General features: G+C 41.8%; 1 protein-coding gene and 1 non-coding gene across 2 annotated transcripts in view; one reads left to right on the top strand and one right to left on the bottom strand.

Moving 5' to 3' along the window:
• Positions 1-479: 479 nt before the first annotated feature.
• The window catches only part of LOC124777842, a 56,276-nt gene continuing 34,165 nt past the window's right edge, over positions 480-22,590 (top strand). Inside the window, exon 1 of the mRNA XM_047253378.1 lies at positions 480-1,258. Coding sequence (XP_047109334.1) covers positions 495-1,258 — 764 coding nt within the window. The 5' untranslated portion in view covers positions 480-494. The remainder of the gene's footprint in view (positions 1,259-22,590) is intronic.
• On the bottom strand, positions 1,402-1,475 carry Trnat-ugu. The gene has a single exon. It is a non-coding gene; the product is annotated as a tRNA-Thr (tRNA).

Below are 22,590 nucleotides of genomic sequence, written 5' to 3'. Positions count from 1 at the left end.
TTGCTACAGGACCTAGGAAACGAAAACTCCATCAACTGAGAACTTCGTAACGGACTCAGCACGTGGATTTTTATCAAAAGTTCATGAAGCGTGCCAGGTAGAATGTTGCATCACCCTTAGTATGTCGGTTTCTCAGATACAGCGATGTGGAGGTAAACATGCCACTAGCAGCAACGTAGATAATAAAGCGGACGTCTAAACTTCTATACACGCAAATATCCTCCGTGTCTTTATGAACAATGACTTGGTCTGTGTATACAACGTAATATCAAGGGCGCAAATCCACCATAATGCGTACGTGACAGGAGAGGACACGCTGAGCACACCATGATGAAACACTGTGGCTCACTTAACAGCTCGTTCTCAGGGAACGTCATGATGAAATCCTCTAGTTCGTTTAGCACACAAGTTTCGTACAACTCCTATAAGAGAAGACGCTATCTCTGGTAGTCAGTCATCACTGCCGTCGTCCGCGAGAAACAAGAAGCAGAAGTATGGACACCGCATGTCCACTGTCTCGTGAGGAATGTCAGAAGATTGTCGAGGCCCATTTCCAAACGGACACCGTGAGGATGAGAGAATTTTCGTTGACGTCGCGAAGTAACGATATACAGGGCTTCATGGGCGACCATCTACAGCTTCGTGTGTCGGTATCAGTCAAGGGTAAAGACGAGAAGGACAGCACTGAAGACGTGGAGTTCTTCGTGAAGAGCGTACCGATGGAGGAAGGCTACCGACGGACGTTCGCCACGTCTGGTGTGGCCTACAAGAAGGAGGTGCTATTCTACGGTGACTTGTTGCGAAGTTTCCAAAAGCACCTGCGCTGCGCGGCCTACGAATCGTCTACATTGTTGCGAACGGTCCCGCAGTGCTACTACCTGCGGCCAGATGTGCTAGTGCTCGAGGATCTGGCACCGGCCGGTTTTCGTATGCTGGACCCTTCCGATCCGTTGGACGTCGATCACTGCGAGTGTGTGCTGAAGGCGCTGGCCAGACTTCACGCCGCTTCGCTGATCTTCGAAGAGCGAGAAGGTCGGCGACTGGCCGACGCCTACCCGCTGCTGCTGGAGGAGTCTCTGTTCTTGAAGCAACCCGAGCTGCCGTTCTACCAGTGCCAGAGGGGCTGCGTGGATGGCATGCACGCTGCCGTGGACCTGATGGCTCGCTACGCGCCGGGCACGCCGCTCAACCGAGATCTGCACCGTCTGCTGAGCCCCACCATGGACACGATCTACGAGCTCGTGCAGCCCACCGACAAGTAAGTTCCCCTCTGGAAGAGCGATCGTTCCTCTACGTCTGTCAGTCAGATTTCACTGTTTACGACGATGATTTTACAATGAAATGAACAGCCTTAGCTGCTTACAGGCGTTGACATAAGTCAACGGGGACAGATGAAAAGTGTTCCCCGACCGGGGCTCGAAACCGGGATCTCCTGCTTACATGGCAGACGCTCTATCCATCTGAGCCACCGAGGACACAGAGGATAGCGCAACTGCAGGGATTTATCTCTGGCACGCCTCCCGCGAAACCCACGTTCTCAACGTATTGTCCCGCACTACATTCGTAGGGACCCCGCCCATTATACTCATTACTCGTGGCGCGTTACCGATTCCCGTAAAGAGTTCGGGCACTGTTTGTGCATTCGCACAGAAGAAGAAGATGGTCAAGTGGCCGGTGAGCCTTAACTACATACCGGGTGATCAAAAAGTCAGTATAAATTTGAAAACTTAATAAATCACCGGATAATGTAGATAGAGAGGTAAAAATTGACTCACATGCTTGGAATGACATGGGGTTTTATTGGAACCAAAATGCAGGATGGCGCTCCACCCCATATTGCTAGACGCGTGAAAGATCTCTTGCGCGCGTCGTTTGGTGATGACCGTGTGCTCAGCCGCCACTTTCATCATGCTTGGCCTCCCAGGTCCCCAGACCTCAGTCCGTGCGATTATTGCCTTTGGGGTTACCTGAAGTCGCAAGTGTATTGTGATCGACTGACATCTCTAGATATGATGAAAGACAACATCCGACGCCAATGCCTCACCATAACTCCGGACATGCTTTACAGTGCTGTTCAGAACATTATTCCTCGACTACAGCTATTGTTGAGGAATGATAGTGGACATATTGAGCATTTCCTGTAAAGATACTGAAGTCTTACTTTGTTATGCTAATTATTACTATTCTGATCATATGACGCGCCATCTGTCGGACATTTTTTGAACTTTTGTATTTTTTGGTTCTAATAAAACCCCATGTCATTCCAGGCATGTGTGTCAATTTGTACCTCTCTATATACATTATTCTGTGATTTATTCAGTTTTCAAATTTATACTGACTTTTTGATCACCCGGTATATACTAAGATGGTATCAGTTCTTTCGGACAGTATATATACGACGATGATGTTGTGGTCTAATATTCTTTGAAAAGGAGACGAACTGCGAAGTATCGCAGCGTGTCATCTAGGAGTATAAATTGCTTATTAATTTCTCATCTTTTCGGTTAATTAACACCTTCTTCGCAAACTTTAGTCCGCCGAACTCCAGAAAACCGTTTTTCAAAGTCAGCTAGAATTGAAGAGTCTAGTCAGCCTTAGGCAAAATATAGCAGCACAGATTTAAGCTGCTATCGCACGGGACGAGTTAGCTATGATGATAGGAGCTGTACGAGTTTTCTAAAGTCAATACCTGCTCTTTCATGTTGAGGAGCCATTCTGGCACGTGAAACACAAAAAATTTCTGCAACAATTCGGAAACGTGCGGCGTGAAGCAGAAGCAGTAAGATGGAAGAACGCTCGCTACATCACAAGCAGAACTTAAGAAACGCCATATTGTATTATTTTTTTCGGTTGAAGCCTTGGGGTTCTTTTTTCTTTTTTGTTATAAATTACAGCCTATGAATATATGCTGTTTCTAAGTGTCAGAACTTTAGGAGCTCTCTAAAATGATTTGTTGTAGGAAAATGACGGGAAACTTATTATTGGTGGTTACAGAATTCTCATATTTAGTCTTTTTCGTCCTACAACTCGTGTGTTATGAAAGTACGCCGTTTTAAGGCAATGGAACACTGAAGATTCATCAATATCGCGGCGTTCTCGGTAAGATTTATTATAATTAAACGATAATTAACAACATTTCAGCTGCCTTCAGAAGATCGTAACATAAAATACAAGGCCACTGACTGACGAACTCAGCGTAGTGTAATTGGCAGCGGCCGACCGGTGTGGCAGAGCGGTTCTAGGCGCTTCAGTCCGGAACCACGCGACCGCTACGGTCGCAGGTTCGAATCCTACCTCGGGCATGGATGTGTGTGCTGTCCTTAGATTACTTAGGTTTAAGTAGTTCCAAGTTCTAGGGGGCTGATGTTAAGTCCCATAGTGCTCAGAGCCATTTGAACCATTTAATTGGTAGCGGCGCCAAGTTTGATATAACATGTAGCGGGTACGCATCCCGTTGTACACAGATTTGTTTCCTCACTTTCACGATTTCTAACAGGTTGTGTGACTTTCTTATTAAATTGACAGAAATAGTTTCTACAATACTCAATGTTGTGTAAATATATGTGCTGTCTCTCAGGAGTAAGTCTGTCCTATTTTGTGAATTTTTCATAGCTGATGTCCTTTCTGCCTGAACGTGAAACTTTCTTTTTTGTCATAACATGTTCACGGATACTGAAGTTTTTCTTTAAATGTACTAAAGACAGAACAACATGACTGGCATACAGACAAGGGGGGAGATGTGCGTTTCAATAAAGCTAACGTAGGAATCCTATGCGCGTCCATTTCCGTAAACAAACTGTGCGGTTTGCGCAATGCCCCACAATCTCGTAAGTGGTCTACGGTGAACTGTGGACGAATTGAATATCAACCACTGCGTTGGTTAAGTTAAGCGCAAAATCTCGTCTTGTCTACAACTCTACGGTTAAAGTAAAATATGACAGGCCCTACTCCCTATGGTTTACAAGAATAATTTACTTTCTGCGATACATCCATAGAAAAATGGCAGGAAGGAGGAATAGCATCATCTTCCAGTCTTCACGTGGTTCGCAAGGATACACGTATCCTCGAAATGTTCCAAACATAGAAAGTGGTTTTTTTTCGGTTATAAATCTTGCCTTCTAATGGCATTTACCCATGTTTCTAAAAGTTGAGGTTTTGAAAAAGGAAACTTGCTATTAAATGCACGTTTTTTATTTTATCAGTTCGTAGACACATTTGTCGGGCAAGTGTATTAACATATAAAACATCGAAAACTTATCCACATATCTATCAAATATACTATCGATTCCTTTCTCGAATTTATTTCTACAATTAAACGCTGCGCAACGCTTCACCAGCTCTCTTCGCGTAAAATGGAATGTGTAGACAGTACAGTTACAACTAACAAATACCGTATATATCCCCCGATAACCACATAATATTGAATTTGTATCCTTCAAAGGCATAATACACTTCTACTTAACACACCGTTGCAACCAGAATTGCGACCAACTCAGGATTCAAAATAACCCACGACTGCAGCGCCTCGGGTAGTCAAGTTCCTTTTGTAACATCTTTGGGTTTGCGAACGAAGTAAAGCCGACAACTGCCACTGGAGAGCCCTGAGAGTGCGAATCACGTTAACCAGCCCGTCCCTTGTGCCGACGGCGCTGTGTCTTATGAGATCGAATTTTCCATTCGTGTTCACGTCAACGTTAGATGTCTCGACCCGTGTGAGAATGGCTTTAAAAGTAATTATCACACGATCTAAGGCTTAATCTGTTTGCCTTATTTGTACATATTGGATTTACTGTTACCGCCATTTAACAGATTAAAAATGATCCTATTCCCTAGTCGTAAACCTGTGGGGATAAGTAAGTGTCACACAGAACATGTCCCGTTACCAATGACGCTATTGATTACCTAATTGCCGAAGATATACTTTGCAGATTTATCTTTGGTTCTAGTGTATAATTGTTGACAACCTAAAACACGGCTGGGCACCGCGTAGCAGGTAAGAAACGCGTATCTAATTCTGCTCACAGATTTAGTCCACTCATTTTTCAAACGTTTTAATACATTTTTAATTTCATTATCACAAATAAAAAACGCGCATAAATTAATGAGGAAAGAACATACGTATTTCAACTAAACTTACACAGAAGTCTGAAGTTCGATGAAGGTGTACTACATCCGATAAAGAAACGAACACTTTTTTTACATCATGCAATATTTTTTAAAAATTGTTTGTATTAATATCTTCATGTCCACTTTTCTTCAGTAAGGCAATCATAAGTAATGCTTTTCCTAAGTTATGAGTTCATTAGATTCGTTACTGAAAAAACGCTTTCACATACATATTTCGTTCTGAATGTAGTACACACTCGAGTAGCTGTTTTAAACAACTGTGACAACTGATTACGAAGCTCATCCTTATAGAAGATACCCAAATTTTCTGCAATGCAAAACCTCTCCCTCTCCATACGATAGCCATAAAGATCTACGAGCTGCAACAGTATTTCAGGAGATGTGTTTCCAATGCCCACTGCAAAGTAGTTACAGAAGATTAAAATCAAGTTCAAACTGGCTGATGCCATTAAATTCACTGTCATAAGTTTCTCTCAGAGCCTGTAGCACAGCAACAAATGCATCGAAATGTTGGTTAAGTGTCTCCTTTACCAGATTTTTTTTCCATTTCCAATTACTCTAATGTTTGGCAAGTACGTAAACGAATATCGTGAAAGTTGCTTTTCCTTTAGCACAAGTTTGCAAGGGAAAAATGAACCAATTATGGAAGTACTTGATATCATTTTAGTTTCAAGAAGAAAGTAATGTTGTGTGTGCTTGGTTGGCTCAGTTCAGTTAGGAATGCTACGTAGATCCAATACCTACCGACAGGCGTCAAACTCTTGTATTATCTTTATTATGTCCATGAAGAGCGTCATGTATTTACATTCCACGCAGATATAATGTTAAACAACACCTCTAATCAACCAGTGTTCTTCAGAAAAATAAGGCACACCAAGTACTTCAAGGAAAGTTAAGTAACCTACCGATGCCCCAAACCGTGCAATCTGAGTACATTATTCGTGATTTGCAATTGCACGTTTTTCAAGTAGATCATCGTGACATAGGACATTTCTTGTATTTTTTGCTTTATACCAACTACTTTCAACTCTTTCGTCGCAAAAGCTACACAAGACTTGTGACCAATCATTGCAGCAACCCCATCGGTACCGCTCGACGGAAGTTTTTTCCAACAAAAGCCGTAGTCTATAGTTGGGTCATACATTGTAATCAAACCAGACAGTTCCCCATCACGTTGAATTCAGAATCGACAGCTCTCAGAAATTTCAGAATAAAATTCAGTGACAGATGTATATATATTTTTATTTCGGTTTATCAGTTTCAACAGATTAATCTGTCATCTTCAGAAGCCTACAGAACTAGCGACATTATAAATAACTATACTCTGGCCATACATTTATGAAAAGTATGAGAAGTGTATTACAGAAAAATTAGTATTGGTTTAGCAGATGTCAGTATCGTCTTCACAGAAGTATAATCTCATGACATGTCCAAATATGTACTTATTGCATTCGATTATTATAAACGCAGACAGACAGATAGATAGGAAATTTATAGTAAATAAATTAGTCTTATGTACATAGTCAAGCTGTTGTGCTAGCAACATGGAATATATATAAAAGCATATAAAAAGTATAACTAACGTGTACAAAGAATTTACGCACAATATATTTGAAAAACTTGGCACATATTCCTAATATCTACAAGGAATAGGCTAATTGTCACGTTTTGTAACAGACGCTATATGATCAAAATAGTGTCTGTTTCTCAATGCACTCTAATCATTCAACAAATCTTTTGAATTTGGGTGAGAGCATTTGTATCCTTTTATATACATTCCTTGCTGCTATCGCATCTACTATGTACACAAATTTGATTCATTTACCGTAAATTATCAATCTGTCAATCTGTGTTTTTAAAGAACACGTACAATTTGTACATCTTTGGTCATTTCATGGCATTATACTTCTGTGAAGCAACTCCATCGCTTCGCTAAACCAATACCACATAAGTTCTTGTGATACACTTATTATGCTTTAGGGGTCTACATAAATGTATGGGCAATGTCTAACGAGCTATAATATCCCTAATTCTGTAGGCTCCTGAGAATCACAGATTAATGTATTGAGATCGATAAAGTAAAAAAAAAAAAGACTGTCCAACTGACGACTGGATTTCATTCTGAAAAATGTACTACTGTTGCTCAGAAAGTAAAAGCCATAAATAAGATAATGACTCTCAGAAACACGTTACACCACTGCTTTCGCACAAAACCAAAGATAAAAAAATACCCATGTTCCTGTCTTTCAACTATGCTTCGGCGTTGGGCTTCCATATCGTTCACCATTTATTAAGTATGTCAGCAAACCGATCTCACTGAAAGAGAAAGTATGATTTACCGTGAAGAATCCCAAAAGAGGAATTTCCACTGAGCATACAATTGTTGCGGCAGCCACAAGGCAGCATTTCATAAATTCTTCGTCGCTGAAGGGGCACACTACTTTCGATGTTTTGAGAGCTACCTGATAACTCATTTTCGTTGCAGCACCATCATTCATCGCAAGATTTTCTTCCTTTAATTGCTTTAAGTGAGGAAGTTAAGACAAGGACGAACATACATAATGTGAAATCAGTGATAGTAATAATTTCAAAATTGGCATATATGAATGCTACATGAATACTTACCTCATTCTCTCTATTCTATCTTATCTCGAGAAATTTGGCTTTCCTTTCTTCAGTATACAAATTGATGGGTAGATCCTTATGAAGCAGATGGAAATGTTGTTGCATGCCATCCTTGTTCGAGGTCTGTATTTTGTATTACACCACAGACGAGGGCCACTTTGCTTTTCAATATAAAATAATTTTCTTCCTAATGTGGGTTAAAGCGTAAGGATTCGTTAAATTTCCGTTTTGAGCATCTTAACTACTCCACGGCTATTTTCTTCTCACTAGTGCTGACTTATTACTAGAAACGAGAGCTCAGCATAGACAATTTTACACACAAAGTAAACAAGCGGCGTTAGCGCAAGCGTGTGTGTCTGAAAAGAGCGGCGCTAGAAGTGTTCGGGTGTTGGATGGGGAGGGGAAACTAGGGCTGTTGGAGTTCCGGTAAGAGGGAGGGGGGAGGGGGGGGAGAGAAGAAGGAGGAGGTACGGTAGGTACTGCGGGCATATGAGAGCACATTTGCCTAACCCTGACCTAAATGATACTTTCACTTCGTACTTCAACATATCATAAGAGTTTCATTAACATGACACTACATGTAGATCGAATAATGAATTGATGTTCTTCACACCATGCAATGTAAAAAGAATTCCCAAAGATGATAATGGTGTTTCACCTATTAACATTAAACTCGGTACAAATTTTCATGGTATAAATTGCAATGTTGTAGTAATGTGCTAGAGATGAAATGTGTATTTAATTGGTTAGAAATAGAGATGTATTACTTGCATCAAATTTCATTAAGGAAAGAATACAAAGTTCCTTGAACAGGTTTCCACATGATGTTCTTAAATTTACACCACAAATGATTCTTATCACATGCTTTTGCACCCTAAAAACTTTTGTCTGGTTCGATGAGTTGACCTAGAATACGATCCCTTATGACATAATAGAAGGAAAGTAAGCAAAGTATGCAAGTTTCTTTTATATTTATAACTCCTACATCTGGCATCGTTCTTACTGCAGATATAAACTTGTTTACGGGTTCAAACAGTTCAGTGGTATGTCCTTCCCAACTGAATTTATTATCTAGTTGTAATCGCAGAAATTGAACACTGTCAACCTCTTCGATCTCCATGACTTCATATGTTGTACACGTAGTGGAAGGAAATTTCTTACAGGTTCTGAACTGCATATAATTAGTCTTCTCAAAGTTTAATGACAGTGAATTAGCTTTAAACCACTTATTAATGTCAGTGAAAACTTGATAAGCAGCTATTTCTAAATTTGTACTTGACTTGCTACTTGCCAGCCCGTGTGGCCGAGCGGTTCTAGGTGCTTCACTCTGATACCACGCGACAGCTATGGTCGCAGGTTCGAATCCTGCCTCGGGCATGGATGTGTGTGATGTCCTTAGGTTTAAATAGTTCTTAGTTCTAGGGGATTGATGACCTGAGATGTTAAGTCCCATAGTGCTCAGAGCCATTTGAACCATTTTTTGAACTTGCTACTTATTGCAATGTTTGCATTATCTGCAAACAAAACAGACTTAGCATCTGGAAATGTAACAGATGAGAGGTCACTAATCTATGCAAGAGAAAGCAATGGACCCAAGATGGTACCTTGAGGAACACCACATGTAATTAATTCCCAGCCAGATGAAGACTGACTGCTCACTGCACAGGTATTTCGCAATGACATCCTTTGTTTCCTGTTAGATAGATAAGACTCAAACCATTTCGCAGCATTGCCGGTGATATCATAATTTTCTAATTTACTTAAGAGAATGCTGGGGTTCACACAGTCAAAGGCTTTTGACAGGTCACAGAAAATGCCAGTAGATTCTCATTTATTACCTAATGAGTTATGTACGTTCTCACCGTAAGTGCAAATAGCTTTCATAATGAATGAGATTTTCACTCTGCAGTGGAGTGTGCGCTGACATGAAACTTCCTGGCAGATTAAAACTGTGTGCCGGACCGAGACTCGAACTCGGGACCTTTGCCTTTCGTGGGCAAGTGCTCTACCAACTGAGCTACCCAAGCACGACTCACGCCCCGTCCTCACAGCTTCACTTCCACCAGTACCTCGTCTCCCACCTTCCAAACTTTACAGAGGCTCTCCTGCGAACCTTGCAGAACTAGCACTCCTGAAAGAAAAGATGTTAGCTTTCATCATATCAGAACCCTTATGAAATCCACACTGTGACTTGGACAATATATTATTTGCAGTCAGATTCTTAAGGATTCACTTGAACACAATCTTTTCAAATATTTTTGAGAAAGCCAGCAAAAGTGAAATGGTCTATAGTTTGACGTTTCCTCTTTATCCTCTTTCTTGGAAAGAGGCTTAACTTCAACATATTTTAGTCAGTCTGGAAATGTTCCACAGATAAGAGATTGATTACACAACTTAAGATAGATCTCAACTCACATGAGCACTCTTTGATTAACTTCGTTGATATGTTATCATACGCACTGGAATACTTAGATTTTAAGAATTTGGTGATGGATGCTACTTATTTGGGTGACGTGAGTGTCATTTCCATTTTACTGAAGTTATTTTTAAAGGCTGGTCTCAGAAACTTCATTGCCTTTTTACCAAAGACTCATTTATTTTTGGAGCTATCTGTTCCTCTTACTTTTTGGCCCCACCATTCTCTGTTTTCACTACACCTCATACAGTTTTTATTTTGTTGCTTGATGTAATTATCTTTTTCTTATAATAAAGTTGCTTCGATTTCTGGATTACTAGCTACAATATGTTGCTGTATTCTTTGTAATGCATTATAATTCTAACATCATAGCTGTTCCTAGTGAATCTGTATGTGTTCCTAACTTGAACTACTGGCATTAACTTCGAAGCATAACTGATGGATAGCTCTACAGAAAGACTATCCAATACCCGCAGGTATGCAATAGATCAACCTAAAAATTCAGGTAGTTGCACAAACCCTGACGACATATCTGAAATGCCTTTCTAACCTAGTACAAATCACGAGACAACACATTACGTTTTTAGGAAGGTAAATATACAGGGTGAACCAGAGCTCCACCGGCAGACTTTCAGTGCTCGTAGTATGAACCAAAACAAGAAAAACGTTTGTAGTTAACATACCACAGAACAGACCAAACTTTCTAAATATAAGAAAAACAGTGAGCAAAAATATCAAAATTATAAAAAGTCGAAGAAGACGAACTCCTCTTTCAGATCAACGAAGATTTATATTTCCCACAACAACAAGGGAAACTGAAAAATATAGGCAGAATATTTCAGAAACTTTCTCAACTGTGAAGAACCCATTGAAAAATTTACTTTAAGATTTCAACAATAACCAACGCTAACTGAAACATCCTCCACCGAGGAACTACAGACAGTCATCTCAAATCTCGAACTATAAAACTTCGAGAGAAAATGAAATCACAGCTAAACTTTGGAAAAATATCAACAAAAATGCCATAGACTCTCTCCAAAACATTTCTGAAGAAATCTGGTTAAATGAAAGACTCTCAAATGAATAGATGATGGCTCTCACCCACCCACTCCATAAGGAAGGGTCCAAAACTGACCCCAACAACTGCAGAGGAATCTCACTTCTAGACGTAACGTACAAGATATTCTGTAAATTCCTGTTAAACAGGGCAGAACCCCAATTAGACCATCAATTTAGAGAATACGAAGCAGGTTTCAGGAAAGGAATATCTGCCTACAACAAATCTTGAACCTCAAAAACCTCATGGACCAATAAAAAGCAAGACCAAAATCATATGTTATCACTTTCATTGACGTTTAGGAAGCATACTACTCAATACACCACGAATCTCTCATTTCTAAACTTAAAGTGTACAAATCTAGACAACAAGACCGAAAACCTAATCAGAGACACCCTTCCGAACACATACTCAAGTCAGATTCCTGGGAGAGCAGTCCGACCCTTTTGAGGTAAAAACTGGAGTACGGCGAGGAGATAGGGTCTCCCCACTGCTTTTTAACTGCACCCTAGGAAAATTAGGCAGACGGTGGAACATGGAGGCACATAGTGGAATCCGACTGGGAACAAAACCAAAGGCATCGTAGTCAATTGTCGAGCCTTTGCAAAGGATACAGTCGTACTAGCCGAGACCTGGAAAGAAGCCAAAGAACAGACCCTCCAACCATAAAAACAAGGTGAATAAATATATCTCAAAATCTCCTTCCGAATTATCAAGATAATAACAAACATAAAAACCAACCAAAAATTGTTAAAGTGGAAGAACAAAAAAGTTGAGATCGTCAAAGAATTAAAATATCTTGGAGAATGGATTTGGTGGAATGGTTTGAGAAAAAAGCAATGGAATTTGAAAGAAGTACAGATGAACTGGCCGTACAGTGTACCAAAAACACATAAAATAAAACGTCAGTCTCATGAAATGTAAAAATAAGGCATTACAATACATTAATCACACAGGAAATGCTGTGTGTAGTGGGAACATTGTCCATTACCGACCATGGTCCAGTTGAAAGATTGAAGATCAGAGAAAGGAAGATACCAAGAAAAATCCTTGGTCCCAGATTCCACAACAAGAAAGTAATTCACATTAAAAATAAACCATTTACCAAACTACCGAAAGGCTTTCAGACGTAATGAGGAAAAGAAGAATCCATTTTTATGGACACGTCCTCAAAAGAAAACTCAAATAGATTAACAAAAACCATTTTTAACTACTTCTGAAACAACAAAAAACCGAAGAAATTAGTTTAAGCAAATGGAGAAGGACTTAACTTCAGACCAGATAAAATATGCTCATAGGTAAACAGTAAAAAAACAAAAGAAGAACAGGTACCAGAAAGAGAGTTTCCAAGTCAAAGGAACATCTCTGAAAAAGAAAGGAAAGGAAGATTAGAAAGAATGAAACAATACTGTGCTAATAGAAAGTCACAAAACTGATTGTTTTAAAGTACCCCAAAGTAGATGGAACGAAAGATGAAGAACCGCGATCTTTAAAATGCATACGTTAAGAGATATGAGCACTTTTTCATCTTCCGCACTGTGAAATGCAGTTCTCTGCTTTACGTATTATGGTAGGTGGTAGTACCGACCAAGACAAGTAAAACATATCTAATAAACATGAGCTCTAAAATACATACCTTAATAGCTATGAGCACTTGTTCAGTAGAAGAGGTTTGTTTCACTTGTCGAAGATGAACAACTGTTCATAGCTCTTAAGGTATGTATTTTAGAGTACAAATTTATTTAGTATTTTTTTTCTTGTTTTGGTACATACTTCTACCTCTGAAAGTTTGTCGGTGGAGTTCTGGTTCGCCCTGCGGATATTACGGGTTCGTGTCCAATATGAAGTTATTTATTGGTTCATCACGCTGCGTTTAAATCATTGACTTTGTTGCCCTCTGAGAGTGTCTGATGTAAGTATGGTATTCAAATATCACTTCATTTGAGATGATTATTTATGCTCACATAAAAAAAAGTTTTGCATCACCTCGGTTCCGAGAGTTCCGGAACCTGTACAGAAAACCGGAATGGAGATCAACATACACATCACCTCCGCCCTTTTTATTGCTCATGGAAACAACACATTGCATGTTGTACCACAATATAGCGACACCTTTAGAGGTGGTGGTTCAGATCGCTGCACACACTGGAACCTCTAATACCAAGTAACACGTCCTCTTGCATTGATGTATGCCTGTATTCGTCGTGGCATACTATCCACAAGTTCATCAAGGCACTATTGGTCCAGATTGTCCCACTCTTCAACAGCGATTCGGCGTAGATCCCTCAGACAGGTTGGTGGGTCACGTCGTCCATAAACAGCCCTTTTCAATCTATCCCAGGCATGTTCGATGGGGTTGATGTCTGGAGAACATGCTGGCCACTCTAGTCGAGCAATGTCGTTATCATAAAGGATGCGCGCGATGGGGGCTCGAATTGTCGTCCATGAAGACGAATGCCTCGCCAATATGCTGCCGATATGGTTGCACTATGGGTCGGAGGATGGCATTCACGTATCGTATTGCCGTTATGGCGCCTTTCAAGACCACCAGCGAAGTACGTCGGCCCCACATAATGCCACAAGAAACAGCAGGTTGCTGCACTGGCTGGACAGTGCGTCTAAGGTGTTCAGATTGACAGGGTTGCCTCCAAACACGTCTCAAACGATTGTCTGGTTGAAGGCATATGTGACACTCATCCGTGAAGAGAACGTGATGCCAACTCTGAGCGGTCCATTCGGCATATTGTTGGGCCCATCTGTACCGCGCTGCATGGCGTCGTGGTTGCAAAGATGGACTTCGCCATGGACGTCGGGAGTGAAGTTGCGCATCATGCAGCCTATTGCGCTCTGTTTGAGTCGTAACACGACATCTTGTGGCTGCATGAAAAGCATTATTCAAAGTGATGGCGTTGCTGTCAGGGTTCCTCCGAGCCATAATCCGTAGGTAGCGGTCATCCACTGCAGTAGTAGCCCTTGGGCGGCCTGAGCGCGGCATGTCATCGACAGTTGCTGTCTCTCTGTATCTCCTCCATGTCCGAACAACATCGCTTTGGTCCACTCCGAGACACCTGGTCACTTCCTTTGCTGAGAGCCCTTCCTGGCACAATGTAACAATGCGGACGCGATCCAACCGCGGTATTTATCGTCTAGGCATGGTTGAACTACAGGCAACACGAGCCATGTACCTCCTCCCTGGTGGAATGACTGGAAGTGATCGGCTGTCGGAGCCCCTCCGTCTAATAGGCTCTGCTCATGCGTGGTTGTTTACATCTTTGCGCGGTTTAGTGACATCCCTGAACAGTCAAAGTGACTGCGTTTGTGGTACAATATCCGCAGTCAACGTCTATCTTCAGGAGTTCTGGGAACCGGAGCGATGCAAACCTTTTTTGATGTGTGTATTATTTTACGATTGCTAAGCAGAAGAAACATTTCTCCAAAAAAAGGTGTTTGTTAACATCGAATGTAAATTTAAATATTAGGAGTTTTTTCTGCAGGTATTTGTCTTGTGTGCTTTCTTGAACAGAAGTGAAACGTGAACGATAAGCAGTTCGGAGATGAAGAGAATAGAGGTGTGGTGCTACAGAAGAATACTGGAGGTTAGATGGGTAGATCAAACAACTAATAGGAGCTAATGAATTGAATTTGGGAAGAATGCGGTTTACGGCAAAACCTGACTAAAAGAAGGGATAATTTCACACGATACATGCTGAGGCTTCAAGGAATAGACAATTTGGTACAAGAGGGAAATTTGAGGTAGGGGGGAGGGCAAATTGGAGACGAAGAGATGAATATGGTAAGCGGGTTCAGATAGATGCAGTATGCGGTAGTCATTAAACAAAATGGAGAGACTTGCACAATACAGACTAGCGTGGAGAGGAGCATGAAATCGGTCCAAAGGCTGACACCAACGAGGAGCGGAACAAAAGGAGACCCAATGAAGGATTTGCAATCTACAATTAAGTTAAGACCCCCACAGCGTGTGAGTTTTATCGCTCTCCTGCAATGTCTCAATCGCTTCTTTGCCTCCCAGCACGTATAACTAGTTTCTGCTGAACACAGAGGAGGAACTCTGAAGCCACTGCTAAAAGTGATTAGACAATTCACTGCCGCAGCACTTTGCAGAGTCTGGGAACGCATTAGCTAGCGTCTCTGTGGTCCACTAACGCGCCGCAGCTTTACGCTGATAGCGTCTTCGCAAACTCGATTGTCTCGGAAGTAGCAGTTCCGAAACTTCAAGGCGAACTGATTACTATAATGTTCACTAACAGGCTCCTCCTATAGTAGTGGTATACTGCCGTCTTCTTCTTTATAATTATCACTCTTCCGACTGGTTTTTTTTTTGCCCAAAATTTTTTCCTAAGTCCGTTTAGCTTATTCGCTCCTGTGTATTTGTCTCCCACAACATATGTTTTCGGAAACGTTTTAAAAACAAATGCTTTCATCTAGCATGGTATTTCCATTCAGACTTTATTCTTTTGGTTTCCGATCTCTACTTTGTCCACAAAATTTCTAAAATTTTCCGGTACAGTATCACTGCATTCAAAACCTTCCCAATTTTTTTCCCGTCGCTTCTCTCTCCATGTGCCTTTGATTTAAGCACACTAGAACGTGTTAGATTTACAGTTCAGTTTCAGAAACTTATTTATGAATTCTAAGCCAGTATGATCATTTCGTAAAACAAATATTTCTTCCCATGTATCAGTCTGATTTCCTACCTTTCTCTATTGTTTTCGTAGATTTGACCTTTGCTAGCTTTTGATCTTGTTTATTATACTCATGGTTGTTTTCGTCTTCGTTTCTTTTGTATTTCAAGAAAACACTTCTGCCGTGATTTACACCTAATAAGAAGTTTTGTAACACATGTTTTATTGCTTTTTCAACTATAGTTCTCTTAAATTGCGAGCCGGCTTTTTCGGCTTTATAATGGTAGTTTGTCTATCTGGAATGTTTATTCTCATGATTCTCAAACGGTTTCATTTACATGAAATAGATACATAATTTGTGTCCGTACTTCATGCGTACTTTCATCAGTTATTTAAACAGCTTATTTCATTTTACATTGCCACAGACCTTTAATGGCTTACTCTACTCCACTAAGCCACAGGTAGCAACTGCAGGATGTATCACCAAGCTATATCGACCATTTTGTGTTTGCAGCATACTTTATAAATCAGTTTTGGTGCGTTGCACAGACACTCCGGAGGGCGGAGGAGGGAGCGGTGAGGGGACTATATTTGCTACAAACTGCCTTAACATTGAATGGAATACAGATGTGAGTTAGTAATAACACTAGAGCAAGAAGCGCATACAGACAGATTCTACGTGAATCTTGCACACTACTAGTCGGGAAATTGGGTTTTAGTCATCTTGTTCGCCAGGTGTAACGTTCCTCCAGGAAAGGCGGTATCACCCACCACGAGCGCTGCTCGGCCTTCAGTTTACAGGCTGACTATACCTCGCCAGCATTTCCATCTCATTCCTCTTCCGTGTGCACACCAGATTTCAATGTTGTCGTGTTATTTAATGCAGATTTTTATTTTTTATTGAGTACTTTCTAGCAGTAATTGAATATTTATATAAAATACAATCCTTTAAACAATGGCTGAGAACTGTGTGGTTTGACGCTGTCAGTGACATGTGTAATGTTGGTGGGAAAGAGAATAGATTAGTAGGTGTAGCGGTTTGCTGCTGGCTATCGTATTATATACCATATTGTAGTCACTTGGTGGTGCATTAATGAATGGAACGAAATTTACTGCATCTCTTTCACAATTAATTGGTAGATTAAATAAATCTCTTGCATTCAGGAATTGCTCAGATTTGTAGAGGGGCTGCACTGAGTTATTGGCAGAGAAAGTAGTACGTTCTTGTGAGAAAATGTGAAACAAAACCAGTCTTTTTAATTTTTGTGCAGCATAATGTCGAATGGTAAACAACTAAACAATAGTGAAAAATATAATATGTGAAGGACTCATAATGCATTTATCGTAAGAAGTTTGTATCTGTATGTTTAATTTAACGTTTGCATCTATCGACATAACGAAATAAATATGATACATTTTACATCGAAACTATGTACTGTTTTATTATACCATTGGTACTTATCAGCAACCATCCCTACAACCCCCTCCCCCCCCCCCCCCGCCCTACACCCCCACCCAGTCTCCCTTGTATAAAACAGCTTTAAACATCTGATTACTTTATAACAGAGTTACGAGCAGATGAGTGGTCATGTGGTAGCGATACACACTTAAACAGAATGTACAGTGTCAGGAATCTGCTGAGAATATCAAATTTCAGGCATTACCTCTCATCACGAATAACGCAGTGGCCGACGGCCTTCATTTAACGACCTAGAGCAGCGGCGTTTATGTAGAGTTGTCATGCTGACAGACAAGCAACACTGTGTGAAATAAAGGCAGAAATAAATGGACGTACGATGAATGTACCCGTTAGGATAATGCGGCGAAATCTGGCGTCAATGGTCTATGGCAGCAGCCGACGGACCCGAGTGCCTTTGCCTGCAGCACCTCTCCTTGGCTCTTGACCATATCGATTGAACTCTAGAAGAGTCCCGACTTAAGTTGGTAAGAGCTGATGGTATGGTTCGAGAACGACGCAGACCCCACAAGCCATGGACCCACATTGTCACCAAGGCAGTCCATAATGATGTGGGCTGTGTCTATATGGATTGGACTGAGTCCTCTGGTCCAACTGAACCGACCATTGAATCGAAATGGTTATGTTTGGCTACTTGGAGACCATTTGCAGCCATTCAACGGCGGAAGTTCTGCGGATGACAATACTCAATGTCAATGGCCCACAATTGTTCACGACTGGTTTAAAGAATATTCTGGACAATTTGAGTGAACGATTTGGCCACATGGATACCCGAAATGAATACCACCGAACATTTAGGGGACATAATTGAGAGGTCAGTTCGTGCACAGACTCCTGCACTGGCAACACTTTCGCGATTATGGACGGTTACAGAGGAAGTATGGGTCATCTTTCTGTAGGGGACTTCCAACGACTTATTTAGTCCACACCACGACGAGTTGTTGACTAAGTCAGGCGAACGAGGTCAGTTTATGTGTTAAGCATTTAAAGTTAAGCATGTAAGCGAAAAAAAGTTTAGGAAAAGTTTGAATTACGTTTGAAGTTTCTTGGAAGTCACTAAATGCTCTCATTGTCAAATACTGGTTGTATATAGTTTGGGTAATTTTTGCGCCACGAGTTACGTTGACTCAAGACACACACATAATCATAAGTGTTACATCTGCTACCTTTGCTAAACTTTTAACATCAGATTATGCCTCATAATGAATAGGTTATGATGGAATTTTAAAGTTTTAAATTCTGTCTTCAATTATATGACATACCCGAAATCAAATTTTTGTTGCCACTGAAAGCCTTTAGAGAGACAACGTGCAATTGGGACTGTACACCATGAACTAGGTTAGCGGTTTAATAGAAAGACCGCTTACGAACTTATCTCCACTGTGATGACGTTTGAAAGGAACATCTAAATCAGGCGACAGGTGGGATAAAGTCGAGTCACTGGTATTACGTGCTATGTGAAGTGAAGATGATGATTAAAATTTTCTCATTTACAGCTGAAATTTTGAGCTGATTTTAACAAGTAATGTAAAACTGCAATCTGTGGGAATTTTAGTATCATTGTGACGGTTCCGAAAGGTGAAAACGTAACAAACAAAGTCTGAAACATTGTAATTATAGTTCGCATCATATTTTTTACAAGCTCCAGAATTACAAAAAAAAAAGGTTCAAATGGGTCTAAGCGTTATGGGACTTAACATCTGAGGTCATCAGTTCCCAAGACTTAGAGCTACTTAAACCTAACTAACCTAAGGACATCACACACATCCATGCCCGAGGCAGGATTCGAACCTGCGACCGCAGCGGCAGTGCGGTTCCAGACTGAAGCGCGTAGAACCACTCGGACACAGCGGCCGGCTCCAGAATTACATTTTCTTCAGAGATATCCCCATTTTTGCTACACTGCGCATCGTTTGGTTCACCGCTTCCATAGCAGTAGACAGCGAAATTTATGGTTTTGCAGCATTTAATTTTGAAACGTTTCCTCGAAAATATATCTGAAACGGTTTTTTATGCTGTTTCACGGATGATACTCGATTTTATTCACCACATCGTATCGATATACGTAATAACACGAATAAAATGCATCTCACACTTCATTTTCCGATGCTGAAGATATTATTGCGTCTTCCTTTGCTTTGATAATTTGATTTTCTTTTTCCTTTATGAGCTAAATGGGACGAAATTGAAACAAAAAGTTGATGGTACAGCAGACGAATTCTACTTCCTTTAGAAACCGCAGGCCTTAAGTGTCAAAACATTCCAGTGAAAAATGTTTGCTGTTTCCTACAGTCATTTGCCTAAAGACCCTTTCTTTCCAAGGCAAGGGCCCCAACATTTCTTCGTAGAAAATTGCACCCGCCAGTTGTTAGAATTCTTCGTTTTAGTATAATGACGTCAGACGCCGTCTATGTTTTAAGATCGTTTGCAACAGCATTCTAGAGCTACTGGTAATAGGCGCACAACGACATAACGCTAGTTAATGCTTGTAATGATGCTTTCCGCAAAATGAGGATGAAAAATTACCTAAAGCTGCGGCCGACCGACACACCGAAGTTTGACGAATATAAGGGGAGACAAACCTCTAATGAGTCAGCACGTCACCACTGCAGGCTGCCACAGATTCAGCACAACTTCTGCCTCGTCACGGAGCCGTTACCAGTGCCGGTCTCTCTGACAGTACTGTGGCTCGCCACGTCACGTACCTAGTTCTCTATGGCGTAACTCATCCCAAAAGTGTTTCACTGGGTTCTGGTCTGGCCTCTGTACAGGATAACCCATTTCGGGAATGTTATTGTCCTCAAACCTCTGTCTCGCAGATGCTGCTTTGCGACAGGGCGTACATCATCTCCAAAGTGTTCCTCTACTGTACTCAGTACACAGAGCTGTAAAATGGGTTCATATCCTTCTGCATGTCGGCTTCTCTTAAGCACTATGAAGGGTCTATACACTAACCATGAAAAGCACCCCAGTTCTACATCTTTCACTGTTGGTGCTACATATGACAGCAGGTAACGTTCTCCACGTATTCGCCAATCTCCAATTTTTCCATCGGATTGTCACGGGGTACAGAGTGATTCATCACTCCAAATTAATCGTTTCGAGTCGTCCTTTGTCGTCGCTGTTTTCATCACCTCAAGCGTCGCTTAGCATTGACAAGAGAAGTAGGTGGCTTACCAGGAGCTGCTCAACCACTGTACCTCATTCTTGTTAACCAACTGCGCACAGTAGTGCTACTGGTAGCTCTTTCCAACTCATACATGATTCCTTTTGCTAATTTCATGCGATTTTTTACAACCACCCTACTTAATGGTCTTCGGTCTTTTTCTTCACATTGCAAACAAGGTAGGCTGGCAGAGGCCTATTTATGCCGCTCTTCGGCCATAGAAAAGACATACAGTACAACAGGAATACAGAAAAACAAACATACATGGAGGACAAAAACGGGAGACAAACATAGTAAAATAAACGAAGTCGTTCACTGACGCACTGCTGGGAAAAAAAAAGAACGTTCAACACTGCACACAACGGAGAATACAGAATGTCACACGTGAACGGAGAAGCTCGGACGACGAGACACTGATGCACTGACGGGACGACAAACACGAGCACTGCGACGACGATCTCCAGCGCACGAAGACACACTGTGCACACAAAAAAGCCGGGGGCCTGCCAGAAGGAAGAGGTGAAGGTAGGAGGGAGAGGGGGAGGGGGTTGATGCCAGTGGGAGAGAAGAAGGAAGGGGAGGGGAGACGGTAGGGGGGGTGTGAAAACCTGGTGTGGTGAGGAGGGGGGAGGGGAGGGAGGAAGTGAGGAGGGAGAGAAGGGAAAGAGGGTGCCCTGGAGGAAAACACAGGAGAAGGAAGGGGAGGATCAATGTTGGCAGGAGGGGTAGATGGAGGGGACGTGGGCATCATCATGGAGGGGGAGTTGGCGGAAGCCACCTTGGGTAAGGATATGGAGTGTCGCAAGATGGAGACCAAGTAGGATGCAGGAGTACAGGCGCGGCAGCGGACGGGGGTGGGAAAGGATGGGAGAGACAAGTGGGTGAGGGGGATCTAGGTTGTTGGAGGTGTAAAGGATCCGTATCTGTTCAAGGATAAGGAGGAGGTGTGGGAAAGTAATTAGGTCAGAGGATCTGCATGGGGGAAGGGAGGCAGATGCGATAGGCGAGGCGGAGTGCATGGCGTTCCAGGATTTGAAGGGATTTGTAGAAGCGGCGGAGATCCAATGCTCGACGGTCCCTGACCACAGTATATGATGTGTGCCTGGTCTCGGTGTAGTTATGAATGTTTCTTTGTTTTTCGACTCCGCAGTAACATTACCAACAGCTTTATGGGGATTGAAACGTCGCTTATGGAGCTGCATTCAGCGGACATGCAGTGACTAATCCACATTCGAAGCCTCTGAGCTCTCCCAACAGATCCATTCTCCTGTCACTGCTTCTCCACTGGCAACAGAGTACGCCTTACTTCATTTTATACTGGCGGATCCGTCTTTTGTGACATCTAGCGGTCCATTCCGCATAGGGGTATCTGGATAATTTTGATCTGGTAATGTGAATGGCAGCTTTGTAAGCGCGTGTACTATCATCACGCTCACGTATCGCTAAAGGGATCGATATTCCAGCAAGGTAAGGACAGAAATGCCGAAATCTGGCTCGATGAACATTGTCCTGAATTTGCATTAACAGAGTGACTACTGCTCTGCGTTTTTATTTTTATTAATGTTTGCATCGTGCCACGTTGTTGTGACTGAGTGTGATGTGTTCAAAAATGGCTCTGAGCACTATGTGACTTAACATCTGAGGTAATCAGTCCCCTAGAACTTAGAACTACTTAAACATGACTAACCTAAGGGCATCACACATATCCATGCCCGAGGCAGGATTCGAACCTGCGACGGTAGCGGTCGCGTTCCAGACCGAAGCGCCTAGAACCGCTCGGTCACGGCAGCCGGCGTACGATTTGTCACCTAGCATTGGGGATATGTTACTTGCTTTCGTCGCCGCATATGTTTTCTAACCGCAAAACATCACTCCCTTATAAGGAAAGTGCCTTTAAGTGTGACGTAACAGTCATTTTCCAAATAACTAATTCTTGCGAACAGCGCAGTCACCGAAGCACTTCAGACGGCATCGTGGCAAGATATTCTTCATCTGATCAGATCCCCAAAGTGCCCCTTTAACTATCGTCAGAAGTATCCAGCAGATACGATGCTGCATGAAGTCCAGGACGCTTTCCTT

The sequence above is a fragment of the Schistocerca piceifrons genome, chromosome 2, assembly GCF_021461385.2.
Source record: "Schistocerca piceifrons isolate TAMUIC-IGC-003096 chromosome 2, iqSchPice1.1, whole genome shotgun sequence".
Lineage (NCBI taxonomy): Eukaryota > Metazoa > Arthropoda > Insecta > Orthoptera > Acrididae > Schistocerca > Schistocerca piceifrons.
Note: the sequence above shows the minus strand (reverse complement) of the source record. Positions and strands in the feature narration are given on the sequence as shown.